General features: G+C 39.8%; 1 protein-coding gene across 4 annotated transcripts in view; it reads right to left on the reverse strand.

The window, feature by feature from the left end:
- PTCH1 (patched 1) overlaps nucleotides 1-26114 on the reverse strand; it is a 124388-nt gene that overhangs the window by 26163 nt on the left and 72111 nt on the right. For all 4 annotated transcript variants that reach the window (XR_013542074.1, XM_020803292.3, XM_020803291.3 and 1 more), the window contains 4 exons: nucleotides 13126-13244; nucleotides 10920-11322; nucleotides 8632-8941; nucleotides 1996-2144 (listed from right to left, as the gene is read on the reverse strand). Coding sequence is in view for 3 of the 4 variants with exons in the window: in XM_020803292.3 (XP_020658951.3) it covers nucleotides 1996-2144; nucleotides 8632-8941; nucleotides 10920-11322; nucleotides 13126-13244 (981 nt within the window). In the remaining variant the exon portion in view is untranslated. The remainder of the gene's footprint in view (nucleotides 1-1995; nucleotides 2145-8631; nucleotides 8942-10919; nucleotides 11323-13125; nucleotides 13245-26114) is intronic.

Consider the following 26114-nt stretch of genomic DNA (forward strand, 5'->3'; position numbering starts at 1 on the left):
ATTTAGGTTTGACTTGCAGCCTGAGATTTGACTTACAGACCAGAAAAAAACCAAAATGGAACAAAAACGGCCTGTTACGGGATTAATCGGTTTTCAATGCACTGTAGGTCAATGGAGACTTGACTTACAGACTTTTTGACTTGAGAACCGCCTTCCAATACGGATTAAGTTCTCAAGTCAAGACCCCACTGTAGTAAGTTAACAAAAGAGCACAGAACAGAAACTATAGCAATGGTATATTAAAATTAAAATCTACCTAAAATGCCTTTCAAAATAAAAAAATGAAGAAAATCAACCCAATATGCAACACATAGCTTGCCATTACCCTCTCAACCTCAACCAAGAGAGGACTATAATGTGGAATCCAACACAAGATTTAAATGCATACTGAAGTCTAAGAACGTGCACTCCCTTAGGTAATCTTACTGTAGAATTTTGGGGGCTTTAAAAAGATAAAAACAACATTTCAAACTCTATTCAAAAACAAATGGAAAGTTAAGGCCACTGTTTGTTATACTGGAAGAATATGGTCCCATTAGTCCATTCCCCCACTTAATTAGATAGCTGCCACATCTAATAAGTTAACAAAGAGCATACAGCAAAAGCTGCATATAGCTGCATTCTGAACTAACATTTATTTCTGAATTGTTTTCAAAGGTAAATCGGCATACAATGCAATCCATTCTTGAAGTTTCCTCTCTACAAAATGCTTTTGTTAGAGAATCAGCCTAAGTTGAGTTTCAAAACAAAAACTCTCCAAGCAGTTCTTGCGAATCCAGGACCATCTCCTTCAGATCCTGAACGTGGAATTGATCTTTTAAGGAGGCTGTGTCTCCAGCATACTGATTACACTTCTGTTAAGATCTTTAGGAAACCACACCCTACATTTTTGGGGGTAGATTTTAAAGAGTGTGTGAATCATGACTGAATGCCAAAGAACTGTATAAGAGAAGCCCATCATGGCATAGCAGCAATCCTACAGTGCTTTCTGGGTTCTTCCTAGTATGAAATTGTGTATCCAACTCTTAACCAAGCCAAGCAGTCCAGAAAATACTACAGCACTGAAAGTAGCTAAGCAGAAGATGACAAGATCAATTACCTCTCTCTGTTTTGTTCACTAGGAGGACTATAAAAGTTTGATCTAGTCTGTTGCTATCAACCATTTGCCAAGAAAGGGGATATTGGAAACTGGCCAGTAACTACTCAGATTCAGAGGATCCACAGATGGTTTCTTCAAAACAGGTTGCACAACTGTCTGCTTTAAGAGGGCACAAATAACCTTTTTCCCTTGCTCAGAAAAAGGCACTGTTCCCTCCTTACTAGCCAGCTAGATATAGCCAGCCAAGAAGGGCATGGTTCAGGTAGCCCAGTAATTTCCAAGGATTCCATCCAAGTTCTACACATGAAATCAGCTGGGACTCATCCAAAGCTCTGTAACCTCTGTAGAGGGAGTGGCCACATACTTAGGCCTGTATTTTTAATGTTGCATTTGCATACTTTGATGTAGATATAGATGCTAGTGGTTTTAGCTGCAAAGTGCCTAGAAAACATAACACAGCCGGCTAGTGCAGATTAAAATTGTTCAGACTAGTGGGCAGGTTATAATAAGACTTAGAAACCATTTTACAAATGGAATTGGGCAGGAAAGTTGGATTCTTTCTTGCATCATGTAGTACAGTATATACTTCAAGCGTATAATTTTCCTTGTGCATTAAGTCATCTAGAGTTTTCTGCAATCACTGCTCAAGCTCCCATCCCTTCTACCTCACCAGACACAACTTCCCAGAGTACCAAAGATATGCACAGACTGTAACATGAGGCACCTCAGAGCTATTCTGCAGCCACCCAAGTTAACCTTTTGTTTAATTGTCCAATTTAAGCAAACCTTTAATAGTAAATAAATAAGAAAATTAAAGAAGAACAAGAAAAACTGCTGATTTGTTTTGTTTCACTTCAAACAATACGACTATAGTATATTTTTCTAGAGTACAGTACCTGGCTTATATTAATGGGTTTGTCTCGGTTGCCTGAAATTGTCTGAACCAGAAGTTTGTAAGCCAGAACTGCATCTTCAGATCCATTTTTATAACTGTTGAGTGTGATCTTCCCAGATTTCCAGTCACTGTCAAAAGCTTCCTGAAGTCCTGTTGGAAAGTAAGGGTGCAGGTTAAAACAGAGGCTTTCGCCCAGATTGTAAATACATAGTGAAAAACCAGATAAACGCAAAACTATCAATGAAAAGATTGCAGGATTTAGCAGTTTTTAATCCCGAGAAACTGATGACAAGTATGTGCAACATCAACATCACTTCCCTAGAGATCGTTTGGAATTGTAGTAGTGTCCACTCTTCCCTCCTCCCTTTAGCCCTGGAACAAGCAGAGCCTCGATGGAATAATGTCACCTGCCTCCCAAGCAGATGTTTGGGAGGGTGCCACAGGTCTGAGACACTGGCCTCCCAGAACTTTGGAGCTGTATAGCTTGTCTTTCCCATTTTCTTGCTAGTCTGTGGAAGTCTGCCAGGCTGGAGTTCCAGACAAACCTCCTGCTGCCGCAAAACTGCCCCAGTCGTCCCTCACTTATTTAGCTGAACTCCATCACACATGAAAACATTCTGACATCATAACATTACTGCGTGTGTGGCTGAACACATGGCTTGCATCGCGGGGAGGGGGATAGAGGAATTCCACATATGTGTTGTATTTCAAAAGGCTGATATAGGCTTATATTCAAACGTGAATGTTTACACACTGAGAAACCCCTCCTCCCTAATACATAGACAACTAAGCCTGAACTGGCTCTTTGGTAAAGAAGTTTTCCAATATATAAAACAGTCAAATGCACCGTGGTTTGTAACAGACATCAGGTAAGTAGGATGAGGGAGTGTATCTTGCATATGTGGCTCTAATGAGGAAAAGGAGGACACATGTAGGAAGCAACTTTCTGTTCTACTTTCCCTCCAAAAAGCATAGATGGAACTAATGTGCAAAAAGTAATTCTAGACAAATAATTTATTCCTCTGTTCCCCAAGAGCAAGGAAATGTCTTATGACTTATAACATTGTTATACTGGATTGTGACATTACTGTATGTCCGGGGCTAAAAGTTGAGTGCATTTTTTAAAAATCAAAGGAAAAAGAAGAAGATACTATGGAAGAGTCAGCCAATAAATCTCAATTGAGTGCTCAGCACAAGCACACAAATCCCAAATCATATTTCAGCAGCATTATCCCAAGATGTTCAAAATACAGTTGTCTAGTTTTAACCGCATAAAAAAGAGAGGTTACCTATCTGTAACCATGGTTCTTTGAGTGGTCCTCTGTGAATCCACACTAATAGGTTGTTCTGCGCCTGCGCAGGACGTCTCAGAAGTTTCTAGAGCTTAAAAACACGTGATTAGTTCCCTGTGGATTGCATGCTCTGCCCACCCAAGGTCCTCTCAATTCCCAAAGTCTGCCGCTGTCAAAAAGGTTAGATAAAGATAACGGAGTCACAGACAGAGGAGAGAATGGGCGGGATGTGTGGATTCACAGAGGACCACTCAAAGAACCATGGTTACAGGTAGGTAACCTCTCTTTCTTCATTGTGGCCTCTGTGAATGCACACAAATGGGTGACTAGCAAGCTCACTTACCAGTTGGTGGGCCATCTCTGAAGAAAGGATGTCAATATAGCTCTCCCAAACCAGGCATCATTCTCTGCTCGAACATCCAGTCTCTAGTGTGAGATGAAGGTGGATGGATTGGACCATGTTGCTGCCTGACAGATGCTGGAAATGTCCATGCCGCACTGAAATGCAGTGGATGTAGCCATAGCTCTTGTGGAGTGGGCCTTAATGGTGTCAGGAAGCTCTTTCCCTGCAAGCTCATAAGCCAGGGAGATGGCTTGAAGTATCCATCGAGACAAGGTCTGCGATGATGCTGGAGAGCCTTTACGAGATCCATGAAAACAAATGAAGAACCAAGGAGATGCCCTGAACGTTTTTGTTCTGTCTATGTAGAATGCAAGAGCGTGACGAATGTCTAAAGTGTGGAGCATGCGCTCAAGATCAGAAGTCGGTGAAGGAAAGAGAGATGATAGGTTGATTCAAATGAGAATCGGATACTAGCTTAGGGACGAATGAGAGATCTGGATAAAGTGTGACTTTGTTGGGATGGAATTGTATGTATGGAAAGTCAGATCTGAGAGCAGAAAGCTCACTCGCTCAACGAGCTGAGGTGATGGCTACCAGGAGAGAGTCTTCAATGAAAGAACTCTGAAGTTAGTGGAAGCCATGGGTTCAAATTGTGGTTTGATGAGAGCATTCAGAACAGTTTGGAGAGACCACTAAGGAAGTGGAGGTCACTATGAAGGGTGAATATTGTGAAGTCCTTTTAAAAATCTTTTCAAGGTTGGATGAGAGAAATTTTTTGCTGATTCCGCATCTGGTGGTTGATTGCAGCGATATAAACTCTGAGAGTGGCTTGAGAGAGTCCCAGGTTGAAAAGGTGTAAAAGAATCAAGCAATGTATCTAGAGAAGTTGGGGAGGCTGAAAGATTTTTAGAGGCAGCATAGGTAGTGAAAGACTTCCATTTATAATTATAAAGAAGTTGTATGGATGGCTTCCTAGCTTTGCGTTGTTTGCTGTTGCAAAGACATTGATGAGTGGTTCTCCCCAATCGTGGCAAATTTGAGTGAAGATGGAGTCGTTGAGTGTCCATTCGTGATCTGATACTGTGAGACGACTGAACTAAAATGTTGTCCTCTGTGGCAATGTGAACCGCGACTGGAAATACATGGTGGAGGTAGCACCATTCCCAAAGACGAACTGCCAGAAACAGGAGTGAAAAGGAGTGTGTACTGCCTTGCTTGTTCACATAGTACATAGCTGTTGTCCGTTGCAAGTTGGACAGCTCAACCTGAGATCAAACGTTGAAAGGCTCTGAAGGCTTTGATAATTGCTAAGAGTTCTTGCTGGCTAATGTGTAATGATTGTTCTTTCTTTGACCACAGGGCATGTATTCTGTGGTCTTGGCAGTGTACTCCCCACACTAGAGGACTGGCATCAGTAGTAACCTGGATAGTGAGCTGGAGAGGTGCGAAAGGTCGGCCGATGAGGAGGTTTGAGACAAAGGTCCACCAGATAAGTTGTTGGGCAAGCTCTGGAGTTACCCTGAGATGTTTTGACGGATGGTCTATGAGTGGGTTGAAAAGAGAGAGGTACCATGATTGAAGAGATTGCATTTTGAGTCTGGAGTGTTGAATCACAGAAGTAGTGGAGGCCATGAGACCTAGTAGATGTTGAGCCTGGTGTGCAGAAACCAAAGCGTGGCATTAGAAGTGTCGAACTGCTAACTTAACTTTTTTAGTCATTCTGGAGGAAGGAAGGCTCGGGCTTTGGTGGAATCGAGGTAGGCACCAATGTATTTGGCTGTTTGTGAAGGCTTGAGATGAGACTTGGAGAAGCTGTCTTTGAGACTGAGGCGCTGTAAGGTATTGAGAGTTATATGAGTAGCGTCGATAGCAGGTTGGTAAGAGTGGGAGACGATGAGCCAGTCGTCGATATAAGGGAATATGGTAATTCCCTGTAGAGGAAGATATGCTGCAACTGGTGCTAGGTATTTCGTAAAAGTTCTCAGTGTCATGGATAAACCAAATGGGAGTGAACAGAATTGGTATGCAATACTGTTGAAATGGAAACAAAGGTATTTGTGATGTTCCGGATGAATGGAAATATAGAAGTAGGCATCCTCGAGGTTGATGAGAACAAACCAGTCTCCCTGTGAAAGGAGGGGAATAACAGTGTCCAATGTGATCATTCAAAATTGTTTGGGTTGGATGAATTTCTTTAGATGTCTAAATCAAGAATAGGACGGAGTTCTCCGTCTTTCTTGGGTACTGTAAAATAACATGAGTAGAAACCGTTATGAAGGTCCTTTGTTGGGACAGGAATGATAGCATGTTTGTGTAAAAGAAGGGAAACTCCTTCTTCCAGGGCTGAGGAGTAGGAGGTATATTTAATTTGATCAAGAGGGAGTATATGGTGGTAAGGTAAAGGTTCTCCTTGACATTTAGTCCAGTCATGTGCGACTCTAGGGCGTGGTGCTCAGCCCCGTTTCCAAGTCATAGAGCCAGCATTTGTCCGAAGACTGTTTCCATGGTCACGTGGCCAATGCGACTAGACACAGAAAGCCGTTACCTTCCCACCGAGGTGGTACCTATTTATCTACTCGCATTTACATGCTTTCAAACTGCTAGGTTGGTAGGAGCTGGAACAAGTGACGGGAGCTCACTCCGTCGCGTGGATTTGATCTTACAGCTGCTGGTCTTCTGACCCTGCAGCACAGAGGCTTCTGCGGTTTAACCCGCAGCAGCACCACCACGTCCCTTTTATATGGTGGAATTCTATAGAATAGCCATGTTTGATTATAAATAGGACCCAACAGTCATTAGTGATATGAGTCCAAAATTGGAGAAAAGGGTATAGATGAGTTTGGGTAAATGTTGGATGTGTAAAAGCCAAATTTAGAAAGCCAAATTCACTGCCTGAATGGCGTTGGAGAAGCCATAAAAGGCGGGAAGGGAAGGGGAAAGGTGGGGAGGAGGGATAGGTTGGGGAGTGAAGGAATGAACAAAAAGGGATAAAACTCAACGGGTAAAAGAAAAATAACTCACAGGAGAACGTTTATTGAAAACAGAAAGGTAGATGAGAAAAAAGGCAAGGTACAGAGTACCGATTTGAAAGAAGTTGCTCTAGCGGTCCGATATAGGTCTAACCTACACGGCGGCTAAAAGGAACTGAAAGGACCTTGGTTGAGTGGAGCATGCGCTCCACAGGGGAACGTTCTACTAATCACGTGTTTTTAAGCAGGTGCAGAACAACCCATTTGTGTGCATTCACAGAGGCCACAACGAAGAAAAGGTCTTCTGTTCATCCCTATTGTCCATGCACCACAAATTCTCTTGTTTAGGCACCACTGAAATTAACAGAGTTCAACAAAAAGTGAACCTGGTAGATGGTGCACACTGTCTATAATCACAGAACCTGGGAGAAATGGAAACATTTGTTCAAAATAAAGCGTTAGTCACTCACAGTTCTAAAATGAATTATACAATATAAAGGAGGAGACACCCAGCTATCTTGTTATTTCAGCTACTGCTAGGTGCCAAAGCCATAGGTTATATGACAACATGACCAGAAATTCCACCGCAAAGCGAGGAAAAAGAAACCCACACTCCTGACTCTCAAACTTCAAACAGTAACTCAGCTCCTTCTTAAGCACAGCGTGAGTGAACACGATTTTGTCAATTTGTTCCATCTGTTCAACTTGTGTAGCTAATACAAGTTGTGGGATCTGCTGCCAGCACGTGTAAAGATCACAGCCAACACCTATTCACTCTCAACTGTTATTTTCCTCTTTGCCACTTCTTTTCAAGGAGGAATGGGAGGGAGGGAGGGCAAAAAAATACCTCACAGCACAAATTTGGATCCGATTTAGAACAGGAAGCCGCAGCCCAACACAAGGAGGCTGTGTGAGAACAGATGAATGAACCACATGTCTAAGCGAAAGGAGAGGAAAGCGGGGGGGGGGAAGACTCCACCGACCCACCTCACAGCCACCTCACAGCTGCACAGAGAGGCCGTAATCAAAACCATCATTACAGATCTGATAGGTTCGCTACAGCTATAAAGAGATAAGAGCAGTTGGGAGAGGGAAAACATGGCCTCAGTGACACAGCCTTAGGCTGGGATGTTCACGCCCATCTATAGAACCCTTTCTCCAAAGCTGCCTCCCATGTAGAAAAATACAATAAAATCCTGCTGTGTAGGCCTCTGTAGAGCAAAAATCAGCAAAAGAAGCTGGCCTGGCAAATGGGGCACATACAGTCCTCCAGCACCTGGCGAGGAAGCACAGAGCAACTATTGATTTCTGGTTATTTTAATTCCACTAACAACGCCTCCTCCAAGCACCCACTAAGAAAACTTTGGTTGCAGTGGGAAACTTGAAGTCAGGCAAATGGGGAGGGGGGAGGAAATCCTGCTTTCCTGTAGAGTTTTTTGTTTAAATCACTGAAGTACAACCTATACTTGTAAGTACAGATTTACATGACTAGCAGTCTGTGTACATCCAGTGTAATACGCCTTGAACCCTTAGGATGGGGCAGATTAAATCCAGTTAACTAAACCACGGTTGAACTCCAGTAGTAAGTTACAACTAGAGTAGGTCCACTAAATCTGTGGGGATTTGGTGAGTTAATACCTATGTAAGTTACAGTGACTCAATGGGTCTACTTTAGTCCCACTTACTACTAGATTTTAGCCAATAAGTCTAACTAATTTTGGTCTAACCAACTGAAGTAATGGATTTTTAACTTATACTTAATGAGCCAATCAACAACTATTTTTTTTTTTAGATTCCCAGGATCTCCCAGCCAACATGGCCCCTGGTCTTCCAGGAGTTGTAATCTAACTTTGCCAAGCTCTAGAAAAAGGCACATACTTTCTCAGTACTAAAAAGTACATATTTCAGCGGGCAGGAGAAAATAACTGAAAAATAAACACTGCTATCATATGAAAAGAGGAGGAGGAGGAGGGCAACTACGACATCAACATTATTCATGTAGAATTTGTGTGAGCTGCTGATCATCTCTGTACCTTGTAGCCAATCTCGAAAGTAGTGCAACCACATTTTGGGAAGCTGCTTGTTTTCTTCCAACAAAACATACGTCACATTGTTAAAACTTTTGTGAAGTTCATAAAGTAAGGGCTGGATGTTGGGATAATCCGCTTTTTGGGTCACAATGTACATGTGGTAGAATGAGAAATACTTGAACTGGGCAGCAATGAAGTCGTATTCCCGCGTCTCCCGTGGCACAATGTCTGTGAGATCTAGTCCATCTCTTACCCGGGTGGTTCCATAAAGACTAAGGCCAAGCAAACCCAGAAAGAGAAGAATGACCACAATCTGCAAAATAAAAATAGGAAGCAACGCCATTTTAAAGAGCTTCACACTATAAAAGTTCTGAAAGGATACATTTACAGTATTATTAAAAGAAAGGCAGAGCCATTTGAAATATTTAGATATTAGATAATAAAGTTGCCAAGCAGTCTCCCTGTAAATTACTCTCAACAGTTTTAGTATGCTCATTGTTTAATATGCCAGTTCAGGTCTAAAACAGATGTTAGCAACAGCTGGTAATGAGAACCTGGAAACATGTTAATGTTGCAGAGATTGCTGAGATAGTATTTGGAGGGTTTGTGAAAAGATTTCAAAGGAATCTCGAGTTTAAATCCTAAAGGCCAATTAAACAAAGAAAGCTAATTTCTGTACTTCCATAGGTAAGAGGAACTCCTGCTGTGGCACTCAGATGCTTGTATTTGTTAAGGAATTTCTTCTTTTAGTCATGGTCTATGTTTCACATCTATTTTCATCCTTTCTGTGGTTGATTGTCTCAGTGGTTTCTATAGAGCAACAAGAAACCAATCCACCTCATGCCACTGAATCTCCAGCTGCATATGTTCATGCCGATCCCCCACTGCCCTCTCCTTATTCAGTTGTCTACTTTTATAGGAATGACTGAAAACAAACTTGCAAATGTTAGTCTTCCTGTCCCACTGGACTAGCCAAATAAAAAACATCATCAGAGTAGACAGTTTTGTTTACAAAATGGCAGAGACAAAAACGATGTTTCTGAAATCGCTGGGTGTAACTGCTTCATCCATACTGCATGATACATTGAACATCCACGGACCTACAGACAGGCTCATCACAGTTGTACATTTTTAAATCTTTGCCATTTCTGTTACCAAGAGAATTAAACTGTATTATACCTTAAGATTTGGCACTCTTTCTTTAGGGAAGCTTCCTTGAATAAATTTAAATAAGCAAGTAGAAAGTGCTGGTCATGACCTTTAAAGCCCTTTATGGCTTAGGTCTAGACTCTCTGAAAGATCTTATCTGTAAGAATCCCCATGTGTATCAAGATCTTCAGTGGAGTCCCTTCTCTGGATCCTATCATACTCACAAGCACATCTGGTGCAGACCCAAGAGAGGGCTTGTGGTTTGGCTGCTTCTGTTGGCAGGTGAAAGCATACCATTTTAGAGAGGTGTTTGGGGAGCCAAGAAGCAATTGAGATGGGGAGGTCTTTTAAAATGTATAGTTTTAAAATAATATTCTGAGCCTCACACAACCTACTGTTGAGAATAAGAGTGCAGGAAGAGCAAGGATCTGAGATAAGAACTGAACAAAGGAGCAGATTGAAACAAGTAAACCCTAAATCCAGTTGCTCGTGTGAGCCAACACAGACTGACTGAATCATCACTGAAGATAAATTGACAATTGCCTAAATACCAATGATTCAATCTAGTCTTCACAAATCAGGATTAGCAATTAGATTTAGGGCTTTATTAATTTTTTATTCTAGAATGTTATCTTTCAGAATGTTCTATTTTACGAAAACTTCCAAAACGATGTACAAAGTTGAACACACACGAGGCCAATAAAATAAAATAACAAATAAAAAACAAATTGGGGCAAATGTAATCAATGAGGCTTCTTAGAATAGAAGAGAAAGTTGTGAGAGAGAGGTATTCTAAAGCCAATTTGATTTCAAAGTCGCATGGAATCTGAAGCAAGGCCTCACATGAACTACGGCAGCTTGAAATAGGACACATTCTCAGAAATAATCAGAACCTAGGAGTTTACTGAAGGATCTGTCTATGGAGTCACAATGCAACCTGAATCTTTAGGTAAGTGGCCAAGAAACTGGGAGGCTTTTTAGGGAAGATACATATTCATTCCCCGGTGCATTCGAGTCATGCCTATAACTGAATGGACTACTTATAGTGGGCACAATCAAGTTATCCTTTAAAAAGGGGCAGGATATGCCATATTCCTATAAAATTTCAGACCAAAAAAAATCCACCCCCAAACAGATGTTACCTTTGCTTTTGGTTTTAAGAGGAATGGTGCATACTGTTTTTCAGCAAAAGAAGAGAGGGTCCATTTAGTACAGGGCGGCTCAAGACAATGTAGTGTAGATTCTGAAAACTGTGAAAGGAGATCCCTTGTTGAACTTGTGCTTTCTGGGCTTTGGCAGCTGAGGTTATCCTGTGTCACTGTGACAGGCTGCACTGATATTTCTGAACGAGGTTCTGCTGTGGTGTAATAAATCTGGGTATGGGGGTCGTATTCTGTGCGGAGCTGGACTGTAGACTGCATTGTGATCTGTGTTTCATGCGCAAAACTGTGGCTGCTGTAGGGTGGTGGAGGGCTGCAGCGGGTGTTGTCACCAACCTCTGAATAGGCTTGTGGCTCAATCTGAATCACTCTGCTGACACAAGGGCTGAAAGAAAAGAAATGAGGGAGAGCATTTATTCACACTGTGTCTTTCAGCCTGAACAATTATGGTGAATTATTCATGATTTTAAAATAATTTATATATACCATTCTATCAAAATAGGAGGGCCAGAATTCTATCATTTTACTTCACACAGAAGAGGAATAGCAGAAATCACATTATTTAATCGACGAGGTGCTGGATGTACAGTATGTTGGTCATCTGTCCAGTTGCATGCCTGACACATATCCACACCTTATTGATTAGCCACAGCAGATTCTGTGGTTTCACTTATGTGCATGATTAAAAAGCCACAAGATCCTAGTCTTGGTGTCTGATACACACATTCCTGTATTGAGAACTCAACTGTTTACTTCTAAAAATATTATTGATTTTGATAACAAAGTAATAGCTTGGGGGAAGTGTTCTATTTTGCAAAAGAAGACTATGATAATTACACAGTAGATACAGAAAAGGTGGCGGGGGGGGGGGAAAGACATGGAGTCCATGTTTTATATTTTTTACTACGTACTTCATAGCAATGCTGTGAATCACATACTTTGGAGAGCCCAGAGATGCATAGAGGTTGGAGAAGAATCATATAGGAAAAAACGAGCGTGCAACTCATAATATGTGACATACCATCTTGTATTTTATTGCCTCATACATATATGTGGTAGGAAAATACATTTGGCAAGGGCTTGAATGTATGTATGTTGTATGCAACAAAATACACATGTGTGCAATTGTCATACATGATATTACATCCAGTGCAGAAATAGCTTTACTATAAAGGGATAGCCAAATGGAAATACACAATATGTAAAGCAGCCCTAAGGATGAGAAGGAAAGACACAACAATATTATTCCAAAAAGCAACCCATGTGTGAACCATGCATAGAAACTAGAAGGAAAATCCACCCACACACCCCACAGGCTCCAATAAATGTGGTGCAGAGAAAACTGAGCTACCACATCTGCATGGCGTGCTTAGCAGCTGGCTTTCAAAAATCCCAAGTACCAGAATCATTGTTTGTTATTATCCTCACAGTTTAATTAGAAGCAATTTTTTTAACCACAATCAAACTTCTACTTAAGTGCACGGGTACATTGCTTAAAGCTTATAGCCTTGCTATTTTTTATCTTCTAAAATAAGCTTTCGGCAGCAACAGCAGTTGCACTAGGATGCCCAAAAGTCAAATTTCAAGGGTGGAAAGCTTTTATGTCCATAACACTGGCTGGGAGGAAGATAAAGTATTTGCTGGCTGGGTTTATTTCTAGTTGCTATCAAACATGTTGTAGAACTAAAAACCACTCACACAGAAAACATGCTGTTAGCAGCTTTCAGGACTGGTCATAGAAAAGATGGAATTATATAATCACTTAATTCCAGGTCCCTTTCGAACCTCCCAAACAGTTGCTTTAACCATGAGGCAAGATGGTCATTTCTACTTTCCAGTCATGCAGCAATTCTGAGCTTCTACATTCCCATGTGAAGAAATGACAGATACTGGGATGTAATACTGCTTGGTTCTCCACTTACTCAGAGGCTACAGAATCAAGGCAGAGCTTAGCAAAGTTAGTTTTTAAGACTACAATGACCAAAATCACTACAGGGGATGACAGGGGATGCTGTCATCCAAAAACACTAACTCTGCTAAGCTCTGCATCCAATTCTCCATACATCTTGAACATACGAAGTTGGAAAACTGTGATGCAGCTCCAACCCATAAATGCATAATCACAGAGCTCAGCAGGAAAATATATATTTAAAAGGATGCATGCTGTATATTAATCCTAGCACCTCACCTTGTAAAACAGCAGAATATGTCCAATCTCCGGTCTTCACGACGATATAAATCCATACTCAGAATAGCAGGAAAAATCAGGAGGACCATGGCAAAGTTGAATACCACCACTACAGCAGCCTGTATATCAAAATAACCAAAAAGAAAAACGCATTACCAATTATGTTGCATTTAGAGAAAGGGGTTAAAATTGGAAAAAACAAAACAAAACCCAGAAACACAGAATTTCTTTCACTTGGAAACATTATTTGCTACACACTGGCTGAACTGCTACTGCAGAGTTCTGCACTATAACTTTTAGACAAGAATTGCCATAAATGAAGAAATCTCCACATATTCAATATGCAACAGATAATGTCTAATGGAGATTTCTTCACTTCTAGCATAGCATAGCATAGGCATCCTTCAGTCTCGAGAGACTATGGTAACATGCTCTGAATTGAGGAGTGTCCTCTCCAGAGCATGAAGCCCGGGTAAGGTAATATTCTTCTAAATATTATGCTATTTGCATAACTTTGTAGCAGGATTCCAGCTGTGGGCTCATTTGTATTCAGTACTTTGTTGAAAAGAAGCAACTGAATATTTTAAACTTTTATTTCATCATAGCATGTTTACTCTAAATAATTTATTTCTACAATATTCATCTGGATAAGGCATTTCTTGTGAGTTTTTCATTGAACAGTATCCTGACAGAGCAGCCCAACCTCTACTTTTCATCTGTGAACCTAGATAAGTGGAGAGCAACTTCATAAGATTATGTGGAAATACAACAGTATATAAAGCTCCTTCCATATTAATTTAAATTTAGAATAGCTTTAAAAAAACACACTAGAAGCCCAAACTGAGAGATCAAGGCAGACAGCTGTGCCATGTAGTTGGAAAGGTGGCTACTGATGGAAGCTGTTTTTCTAAGCCCAAGTAACCACTATTTCAATCTTTTAGGAAAGAGTTCTATTGATCTGACAAATCCATGATTTGTAACTCTGCCTCCATTTCTTCAAAAATAAACAAGTTCATAGTCAGAATTTCAGATTCCCCTTTTGATCCTTCCTAGATTCAGCTGACTGTCAAAATAGATTGCTATGTTAGCAGAAGAGGTATTGATACTGAGATTTAATTTTTGCCGCTTAAGTAGTGGGGGCAGGGAGAGGGGAGAGAGAGAATGAAAGGTCAATTATGACCTGTCCCCAGCTGCCCACTGTGGTACTTGTTTTTTTCAGCACCCTCTCTATGAGGTTCTCCAACCACTTCTCCAAGTTCCTTCCTAATCTTTCACAGGATTCTCTTATCTCATCAGACTCCTTTATGGTTTTTAAACTTAATCCTGGGCCAACCAAGTAAGTCACTAACACCAAGGAAACAGTACTGGAATCTCATCAATGTACCTTAGTATGATTTTGTATTTAAAGCAAAGGAAAAACATTAAATCAAAATTTGATAACATGATTTGTTGCATTAGTCCAGTTTACAGTTCTATCACTTCAGTGAAGAAAACATTTCCAATCTGTTTTTAAATAGATCCAAAAAAGTTTTGTTTTTCTAAGACTTGTATTGTGTAAGAAACCTCTTCCATTCAGAGAAAACAGGTTGCCCATTCTAAGTGACAAATACAACCAACTACTGCAATTATTGTCTGATTAGCCCTCAAAAATTATCCCATCATCAGGTCCAGGAGTTCCTCTTTATCTCTTGGAAAAACTATGAAGAGGGAAAAGCCCAGATAGATCAGACCAAAGCCCTGTCTGGCCTACTGTTCTATCCCTACAGGGCCAATCAGATGTCTATAGAATGGCACAAAGACACATTGCTACATTCAGAGCATTTCAGCTGCCTGCCACTGCCAGGGGAAGTTCACAAGGTCTCACTTACATAAGATGGGATCCACCAGACAGCATGGTGCTAAGGCCCTTTAAAACCTGGAGCTAGCTTGCTGTGCTAGTTTTCAAAGAACCAATTATCCCCAAACTCCTACCAAATCATCCTAGTACAGTGGTGCCTCGCAAGACGTTAATTCATTTCGCGAAAATGGCTGTTAAGTGAAAACATTGTCTTGCGAACACGTTTTCCCATTGAAATGCATTGAAAACCTGATAATCCGTTCCAATGGGAACGGATTGTCATCGCAAAGTGAAAATTGCCATAGGAAACATCGTTAAGCGAAACGCGGTTCCCAAGCGAAGACAGCCGTCTAATGAAACCATTAAAAGACTCGTATAGCGAAGCAAGACCAAGCTGTCAAAAACATCGTAAAGCAAAAAACAGGGACCTAAAATTTAACCGTCTTGTGAGGCAAGGTCCCTAACATCGTAAAGCAAAAATCACCCATAGGAAACATCGTTAAACGAAGCGCAAGATCACTCCAAAAACCTCATCGTAAAGCAAATTCGTCATCATGTGAAGTAATCGTCTTGCGAGGCGCCACTGTAATTCCCTTCCATTTTCTGTAACACTCCGTGGATATGCTGAACATTGTCTTTTGATACCAACATCTGTTATAATTTCCTGACAATGGTTATGGTGAGAAATCTTCATTTAGCTATATACTAAACTGAACATAGCACAGTACAAAAAACAAGTAAGAAAAATCAATAGAGGCTGCTCAAAATCTGCTCAATGCTGACAAAGCTAGGAAAGGGAAAGAGTTCTCATGTTACCTCCTCCTTTCTGTATAAAACAGCTATGAGAAGAAGAGTGAACTGCAGGGCCTCAAATGCTGCCCCTCTGGAAACCGACAAAGCTAATGAGAGCTGCAACTTCGGTCTAGGAGTATGTCAATGAACGGCCTAGGTGATATAGGGTAGGAAGAATGGGCTCCCTTTATTTGAAAACAACACACTCATACACTCACTCACATAAAGCATTTAGAAAATTTTGTGGAGAAGTCCTGTATATATTCTCTGCCTATAAATGGAACAAAATAAACAAACTAAAATGAATCTTTCAGCAATACTGTACACTGATTCAGTATGTAGCCGGCAGTGGCTGCTGCGATGGAGGCGGTGGCTGCTACGTGTGCTAACCGAAATAAAATAATGGAAGTCTGTGCTGGAGTCACTGAGGGAGAAAGCCTAGTAGACTGGGGCCCTGCCCAAGGTATGCGCTGCTGTTTGCCATTCCTTGCAGACCACCCAAGGAGAGCAGCCAGAAATGATGAGCAGATGAGGAGGCCCGTCATGCTGTCTTTCGCCTTTCTGCTATCTCTCTGCAACTCCCTTCTAATGGCACTCAAACATTGCATTTTCATCCCCTCTCACCCCTTCCCAGACTTAACAAGTGACATTAAAGACTTCATGACAGGAACAAAGAAAACGTAAGAAGCTGGATGTAGACAAGAGACTTAGACATTTCAGTCTGATCTGGGAGTAAAACAATAAATGCATCTTAACAGGTTCCATTGTTTTTCCCACAAAGTAACGTGTATTTCTTAAAGATAAATGGGATACTCCCCATTCTTAAGCAAGCATATACAATAAAAAAGATAACATTTATGTTTGTGTGAAGACTCTCATTACAGGAAAGGGACTGTGGCGAACTTTGCCAAATTATTCACGCAGAAAGGAAGAGGATGGTAGATACTGATCCTGGCCAGAGGTTGGAAGTTTGATTGCCTTACTGTGTCTCCAGGGAAGTAGAGCCAGACTGTGTGGCCTTGGGCAAGTTGCACAGTTTCTTTGGAACCGTTTGTCTCTAGGTCCTCGGCTGTGGAACACCCTCCAAACTGAAATTCAGCTGGCACCCTCGCTGGGTGTTTTCAAAAGCCAGTTAAAAAACTTGGCTTTTCAAACAGGCCTTCCCTCCAGCCAATTAATTGATTTTTATTTTTTTCCCTTGAGTCATGCCATCTTGGTAATATGTTGTTTGGAATTAATTGTTATAACCGTGTCTTTGATAATTTTTATACGCGTTATATTGTGTTTTTATCCATGTAAGCCGCCCCAAGTAGACATTGTCTGGGGGGTGGGTGGGTAAAAATCTGATAGATAGATAGATAGATAGATAGATAGATAGATAGATAGATAGATAGATAGATAGATAGATAGATAGATAGATAGATAGATAGATAGATAGATAGATAGATAGATAGATAGATAGATAGATAGATAGATAGATATCAGAGAAAGCAGTGTTGCCTGCCCTTTAAATATATTATTTACTCCAAACACAATGTCCATGCCATTTTTCTGACTGTGGCAGAGGAATAAACATTATACCAACACAAGTGGCACAGTACCCAAAGCCACTCAATTTATTTTGGCATATGAGGCAGAAAAACTTGCCACATTTCTTCCCATTCTTGGCAGTTAAAGAAAACAAAATAATAACCACATTAATAACTCATGATCTGTTGTCCTTTTATAACTTGCAAACCCTGTTGCCTAAGGTGGTTGCCTTATTCTGCTGCTGGCCCTACCAGATATGCAAACATAACTCTGTTAGAGTTACTTTGCAATCAGTACATATGAATCTTCACTTTTACCTTCAGCAATATTTGCCATTATACTAAAGGCCAATATTAAAATTCAGTCCTGGATTTACGCATATATATGACTCCATCATAAACTTCACTGGAGTTACTCCCAGTTATTTCCAGACTGAACATACCTTTTACATTCAGCAAGATCAGATTATTATTTTTTTTAAAACAACCAACATATTTCTCTCTCCAACTTCAACTCCCTCCTTTCCTTTTGGCAAAAGGCTACTATAAAGTGTTATTTTTGAAACCATGTGCACAAATGTGTGTGTGGATATTCACAACTGACTTTCTCCAGATCATTCTAGGAGTATTATGTTACATGGATCTGGAGTTATTCAATTTAATCTGACAAAGAGTTAAAGAGTTCCAAAAGGAAGTATTTCACTTAGGAGTGCTCAAGAAAGACTGACTGATAAACATGCATAAAATAAAAGCATAGCTGTAAAATTTTGTCTTTTATTTTGATTTCGCTCATCACTGACTGACAAAAACCACTCCAGTAAAAGTTTCAGGGAGATTCATCCTTCACATCTGAAACATCAGCACTTCCTTTTGATAGTCATTTGAACTGAACTAAAATCAACACCCTGGTGGCACAGAGGATGCACCACCTTGCTGGAAACAAAAGAAGCTTAGAAAAAAGGACTGATATGCAAGAGTGAAAGTTGGGGTTTCATCCTCTCAGGAAACCATTTATTCTCTCTAAGCGGTTGGATTATTTTACAGATATTAAATGCCTCAAAAACCAATGGAGCATGGATTGTTATCTTCTAACATCTGGAGAAAAGTGAAGCGGAGAAGGAGGTCAAAATAATATTCTGTTTAAGTCCATCTGCTAGTGGACTCCTACCTAGATGAAGAGAAATACAACCAGCAAAAAGAATCTTTAAATACTGATATATTGCTATGTTTTCTTAACTTGTCTGAGCAAAGTTCTGGAAAGGAATAATTCATTAAATAAATCCAAATGAAAGACAGTGTAAAAGATGCGAAATGTGGACAAATTCACATTTGAAAGTAGACAACTAGTCCCAAAATCCAATCAATAACAACTTTCCCCAGAGTTGCAGTTAAATGTATCACCTGAATTAGACTTTGCTTGGCAAACCACAGATAGATTTGCTGTTCACAGATCAAGATTCAGTTTTGCTGCCGTTTAGTTTTTCTAATGTGATCAATAACTACAGACTCTAAATAGAAGCCTTTTGCATATGATTCTATTGGCCACATGAAATATGGTTAGGATGAGATGTTTTCTTTCACTGTATGTCAGGATAATGCTCACACTGTTGCTTTATTTGGGCCTCAGAGGAATAGCTCCAGCCTCTTTCCCCAGCTTTGTACTGAAGTACAATTTTTTTAAAAAAAAATCCAAAGTTTAAAAAAGGGTTTAATGCTAGGATCTGTTGTGATAAATATGGGTGGTACAAAAATGTGACTTTTGCAGGAAAAAGAACTAATTACAAGCAGATGCATGAAAATATGGAGCAATGAGACATGAAATAAAGCACAATAACTTTGCATTGGAATAAACTGACATTCATATACAAAAGGTTATGATCCTTCAGAAGCTGATGGACTGCAAGCATCATTATCCCTTACCATTGGCTATGCTGCTTAGGGCTGATGGGAACTGCAGCTTAATATCTGGAAAGTTGCCCATCCCTGCTATGGACTAAGGTTATGATGAAGACTGGTTTATAAGTTTGAAAACATGGTGTACATCAGTTTGAGAATCATTAGCACCATGTACGTATGTCACAAACTGATATTCCTTGATAATGCAATGGCTCAATGAGAAGACACTTCATTAGATGTTTCTTTTCTTTCAGAATGTGTTTTGAAAACACAAGTTTTTTCAAATCATGCTTTCATTTGCACAGAATACTTGACTTAAAAGAACTGAATATAAAACAGTAATTAATGTATTCATGGTCACAAGATATTTGCAATGGATTGCCTATTTGTCTACACTGCCCTCCATGACTTTTCAGTTTCAAAAGCATCTTATAACACTGGAGTCAAATGGCAGAAATACATCTTCTTAAGAATGAACAAAAAAGGACAACATATTGTTTCAGCATCACAGAACTTTCTCAGCATCACAGAACTTTCTTGTGGGCAGGGGGAAATCGAGCACGGTGGATTAAAATCAATGATTTTTCTTTTAAAAAATTTAAAAACCAGGTTTTTTTGAAAAAAAAATCAAATCAAATCTATTTTAATGTTTAAGGATAGTTTTCTATTTAAGATAAATTATAGTTCAAAGGTTTTTCAGCATGAAATAGAACCGAGTCATGTAGCATGAAGCTGGATATTCATGCAATATTTGCATGTTTATAAAAGAATTCAATTAATCCAAGTTATCCAAGCTGAGATAACATGCACTTTTTCACAGTAAAAGGGGTTCTGGTTCCAGTGAGGGAGGAGGCAGTGTCTGTCGTGAGCTCTGTATAAGTTTAGGAAAGCCTTTACTCTGGCTAGATGTGAGGCTTTCCCTTCTGTGGTGTTGGAAGGCAGATTTAAGACGATCCCGAGGGAACAGAAATTCTGCCCTTGTGGATCTGATAAGATAGAATCTATCGAGCATATGATGCTCAGATGTAACAGGCATAATAAGATTCAAGGAAAATATATTACACCTCTTCTAAAAGATATGGCAGGTCAATCGGACTCTGACTACTTTAATCAACTGTTAATCGACCAAAATCGGACTACTATGGAACTGGTAGCAAAATTTTGGGCAGCATGCTATAGCAGCCAGAATAGACAGCTAAACCCAGACCTTGGTCTTATATTGCTATATTTGCTGTTTTAGATATTTTACTTTTTGTGTGTCTGGTATGGCTCTTTGTAGTGCATGCCAATCTTTGAAATTTTGTATTCAATTTTGTTTTATGTATGGCTTGATGCCGTAACAATAAAGTATGTATGTAGGTAGGTAGGTACAGTAAGAAATGGTATAAAATGAACAAAGTTCAGGAAAAAAACTTAATCCCATTGTTGTTCTGCAACTCTATGTACACACAACGAACACTGATGTTTAAGCAAATACAATATGTATGCTATATGTTATATATGCTATGTTATCTAATAAAACAATTTAGGTAGTTCTCCAAATGTGAGTAATTAACCTATTGAAGTAAAATCTGTTTTATTAACCTGACTGGTTATTATTGAAAATTCTTCATCTGGTTGCAAATATTAAAGATTATAACTACCAGCAAGAATTAGTCTTTATATTTAAAAATCATGATTTAAATCAAGTCTTACTGACTAGCGATTTAAATTGAACTTGATTTAAATCAAATGCCCTCTTAAATTCTGCCATAAATGTAGGTGCATCCATGGGAAAAAATGTGCCATTTATATGTGGCAGGATTAAGAAAGAAGACCCTCTACAGAACTGCAAATGTTCCACATCCAAAGAGAAGGTGACTAGTGAAGCAAGCATGCCTTTCCTGCTTTGGCTGGTACCAGAATCTGAGCACACACTCACAATAAGAAGCAGTTATAAGAAAAGCATGACTTAAGTGGGTAATAACTTCTTTTCACAGCCTACTTACAAGCTACTACATTGAAAGCTCCAAAAACCACAATAGTTGCAACAAGTATTAAGGGGGGGGGGAATGTAACTCTTGCTTCCTCTAGTTAGGTTAAGGGTCAAGTAGAGTGAAAAATGATTGGTGAACCAGACAACGAGAGAAGAAAAATTACTGCTGAGAAAGTACAGTTACCAAAGTCTTTACCAAGGTCAGAGAGTGCTATAAATCGTCTTTGTGTTGGAGCAGTGCCAAAGGAGAACCACTCAGAGCGCTCTTCAAAGAGTAGTTCTTCACTACAGAAGCAGTATCCATCAGTGCCTTTCAATTTTCTCTTTGGAAAAAAAACACCACAATTACAACTATGAAGTAAAAAATAAGAGCCCTAATTCAGGTGTTAGAAACCCTGCAGAATACTCAAGCGAAGTGCAGAGTACAGTGGTGCCTCGCTAGATGATGATAATCTGTTCCATTGAAATCGCTGTTTAGCGAAATCATTGTCTAGTGAAAAGCATTTCCCCTTTGGAATGCATTGAAACCTGTTTAATGCATTCCAATGGGGAAGAATTGCCGTTGTCTAGCGAAGATAGGCCATAGGAAAGCAGCTTTGTGAACTGCCAATCAGCTGTTTAAATAGCTGTCTTGTGAAATTTAGGTCCCGAAAACTCCCGTTTTGTGAGCACGGAGGGATTTGTCAAAATCGTTATCTAGCGAAAATTGGTTTGCAAAGCAGGGACCAAACATTGTCCAGCGAAATTCCCCCATAGGAATCACTGTTTTGCGAATCACTATAGTGATCGCAAAAAGTCAATGTCTAGCAAAAAAACTGTCATGCGGGGTACAGTGGGGTCTCTACTTAAGAACGTCCCTACTTAAGAACAATCCAACTTAAGAACAGCTCCATTTGCTAAATTTTGCTTCTACTTGAGAACAGAAATCCAAGATAAGAACAGGAAAAAAACCTTTCCTGCTCTTTTTTTTAACCTTAGGTCATCTTAGGTTAAAAAAAATTCTCCCCCTAGTGGTAGAGTACGTATTAACCAGCTTTGGTTAATGTACGAACGCACCTCTACATAACAAAAAAACAGCCAGAACGGATTAATTGGTTTTCAGTCCATTCCTATGGGAAATTTTGCTTCAACTTAAGAACATTTCAACTTAAGAACACCATTCCAAAACGGATTAAGTTCTTAAGTAGAGGTTCCACTGTAGTTTCTATGGACGGAAAAGAGCAGATACGGATTAAATGGTTTTCAATTCATTCCTATGGGAAATGCAGATTCAACATAAGAACTTTTCAACTTGAGAACCACCTTCCAATACGGATTAAGTTGTTAAGTAGAGACCCCGCTGTAACTGTCTAGTGAGGCACCACTGTACTCAGTTTTGCCACCATCATACATGTGAATAACAGTGTGCCTGAAGAGAGAAAATAATGCTCTCCATGGAATTGGGATCCTGATTTTCCTCTTCAGACTCATCACCGTCCACATGTAAGAGAGTGATGGAAGTGACAACAGAGGAGGTGGAACAAGAGCTGTACATGATTTCTTAGTACTTTAGATCAATGGTTCTTAACCTTGGATTACTCAGGTGTTTTTAGACTGCAACTCCCAGAAACCTTCACCACCAACTGTGCTGGCTGGGGTTTCTGGGAGTTGCAGTTCAAAAACACCTGAGTAACCAAGGTTAAGAACCACTGCTTTAGATACACACCCACATACAGCACATAGAATGGCAACTACCATTCAAAGAGAATTTGGAACTGACACAGATTACATGCAGGGTTTTGCTGAAGTGGTGCCTCGCATAGCGAGGTTAATCCGTTCCGGATTAACCATCGCTATGAGAAACATCGCTCAACGGAACAAAAAAACCCATTAAAACGCATTAAACTTGGTTTAATGCGTTCCAATGGGCCCAAAACTTACCGTTGAGCGAAGCTTCTCCATAGGGGCGGCCATTTTCGGGCCCTCGCAAAGCGAGGGTGCGGCGGGAAAAGTTGCGGCGGCCATTTTGGAACCGCCGCTCAGCTGTTTCCCCCCGCTTCGTTGTGCGAAAATTGTCGCACAGCGAAAAAACGCCATAGGGGCCATCGCTGAGCGAATGCTCCAGCGATGGCCCGGACCCCCTCACTATGCGAATTCATTGCTCAACGGAGCGATCGCTAAGCGAGGCACCACTGTACTGTATTAGCTATGATCCTAGTTTGTCCATACATGCTGTAAGGCCCTGTTTTATCAACTAAGAGTACGTAAACCATTTCATGTGCGCATGGATAGGTCATCTCCAGTGACAGAAGACCTTCATGTTTTGACAGCCAACTTGAAATAAATATATTCAATGATGTGCTAATCATACACACAAAAGCAGCACTACAGTGTTACACATAATACCATAGGCATACTCTAAGCCCAGGAAAGAGAAAATATTATTTCTATGTATACAATGGATAAATGTCCAATCAGTGTTTCATCATACACCATAATTCGGGTATGGGCCAATTAACAAGGGGTGGAAGGATGCATTTGTCAGCTCCCCCCTATTAATCAGTCACCACATATAGCATTACTGCTATGCTAGTTAAAAAGGCCCATTTTACCTCTAATGTAGACAATTCTCCATTAAAGCAAGACATTCAAGAAGCACAAGCTTCATCTGCGAGCCTCCCAGCTGTTCTGAGAGGCTTCGAAATTATCTTCCGAAGTGCCACACTTGAAAAGCTTAATGTAGTGAAGTTATTATTAATATTTATTGGCAGAAAGACAGCAGTGATGGCCTGGAGAATCACAGGATAAGATTGTGAAGTAAGCCCAACAAGTAATGGTGAAATCCTGTAGCCTAGTATAAGAAAATTCATGTTTCAGTCTGTTCCTAGCCAGCAAACAGAGAGTCCTCCGTTTGATTCTCGGGGGCATGCAAACATGCTGGCTTAGTGTATATTTCCTCCACCACCACCCCAGAACTATAGCAGGGACCGTTTATTTGCTGGTTATAGGAATGGACTAAGAGTTATGAATTTTATTACGCTAAGCAACAGGATTTCAGCCATTATCATCTGGCTGCCTCAATGGAGGTGGCCGTCCCTTTGAGTATGCAAAAAAAAAGCCGGAGAACCAAAAAGAAGAAAAAATTCCACGTTGCCTAATAACATTGTAACAGATAATAGCAGTTTCACAATTTGGTCCTGGGAAAATGCAGTAGTCATATTCAGACAGTCAATTAAATCACACCTTCTTCCGTTCAGACATGCACAATTCTTGGGCACCTACGTGCAACCACTGCACTCTTCCAGTTTCACAACTAGGGAAAAAGGTTAGGAAGCCATGATCAACTTCGGCTTTCTTTTACATTGGAACCTGAAAAGTTATGTTTCATGGCTTCCAAACAAGCCAAAGCTATGGAATCATGACCTTAAGGTTTTTTTTGTGTGTGGTTTTTTTTTTTTTTTTTTTTTTTTTTGCCTTTTTAAAAGTTTTGAAGCATGGGTCTTGGTTTGCATGCAATGAGAAACTATAGACTAAGCCAAACCAAAATAAAAGATTATTACATGTGTCTTTCATATTTGTTTCTCCATTCATGCAAAAGTGGAAAGTGATTGTATGAAGTACAGTAAGCTTATTCATATTTTAAGGTAATAAGTAAATATCTGATTGTCCAAATGCAGTCAATCATAATTCCTCACTTAAATCATTGCCAAGTGTTACATGTGGCCAGCTAAACCATACAGTGGCAATCCAGAAAGCAATGCAATGGTTCAAAGTGAGTTTGCAAATCAGTGTTCGTGATAACTATGGGTAAATATTATATCTGAATCAAGTAAGGTATAAGGCTTACTAGGACAATAGTTTCACTGCATGTTTGAGATGTCAAGTATTTTATTGTAAAGTAACTGCTAAACATGGCAGAACCTAGGTATTATTTAAGTGATAACTGATACTATTAACTGAGCAACATCGTATGGCAGATATTCATTTCTGGTGGAAAGCTCCACTAATAATTTGGTGGACAGCTCCCACTATGAAACTTGTGGACAGCTCCCACTAAATATCAGATTAAATCAGTATTAAACACTTTCAAAACAATATATAAAAGGCCTAGGTAAAGCAATAAAGAACTACAGGCTTTTGAACTTATTTATTTGCATAGCCTATCTCTAAAGAACTACTCCTCTGATGCTCTTACAATTTCTGAGAAAACTGATCTCAGAAATGTCACCATTATTTCTAAGGAGGAAATAGACCAAGACCAATTACAGGCATGGATGGCAACATTATTTACAACTAGAAGCTTTATAAATATACACTGATAAAATGTTAAGTTCTACAATACATTTCAGCATAAATGTACATCTAAGTAGGCACTTAATATAATTTGTCCACAGGAAGATAAGGTGATCTTGTAATGGAGGTTCTCTCCCTCTTGGGACACATTTTGATATGGCAAATTATGTACAAATCTAAAACTGATTCCAAGGTTTCTATACTAGACAATCAGTCACATGCCAGAAAATTGGGATGAACTTCCTAAAGTCATTCAAACTTCCTTCCAGACAGAAAAAGGTCTAGTTAATAGGCAAAAATTAAGCAAGCTTACTACACTGATGAGTAGTAATGCGATTTGTAGCTGTAACTTACACAGACCAACTTCAAAACTAGCCTCCCCACCTGAATGGTTCTAAATCTGCAATGACGTGAAGGCCAATTCCTTGGCATTCTGTTTTAAAAATGTCCTTCTGAATATGAAAAAAATTATAGGTAGCTTCACTAGTTTCTCAGGGAAAAATATTTTCTATATCAGATGACATTGGTATTATGTGAAAGCACAAGAAAAGGAGAGAACCTTTACAGGAAATCTACAGGAAATGTTATCCATTATAGCTTCAATCCACTTTTACAAACATAGCCAGCTACCTACCAACATGGCTCAGCAAACTTCCAGCAAAGTAGAGCCAAATTTGAGAAATCATAG

This window comes from Pogona vitticeps, chromosome 2, assembly GCF_051106095.1.
Source record: "Pogona vitticeps strain Pit_001003342236 chromosome 2, PviZW2.1, whole genome shotgun sequence".
In the NCBI taxonomy this organism is placed as follows: domain Eukaryota; kingdom Metazoa; phylum Chordata; class Lepidosauria; order Squamata; family Agamidae; genus Pogona; species Pogona vitticeps.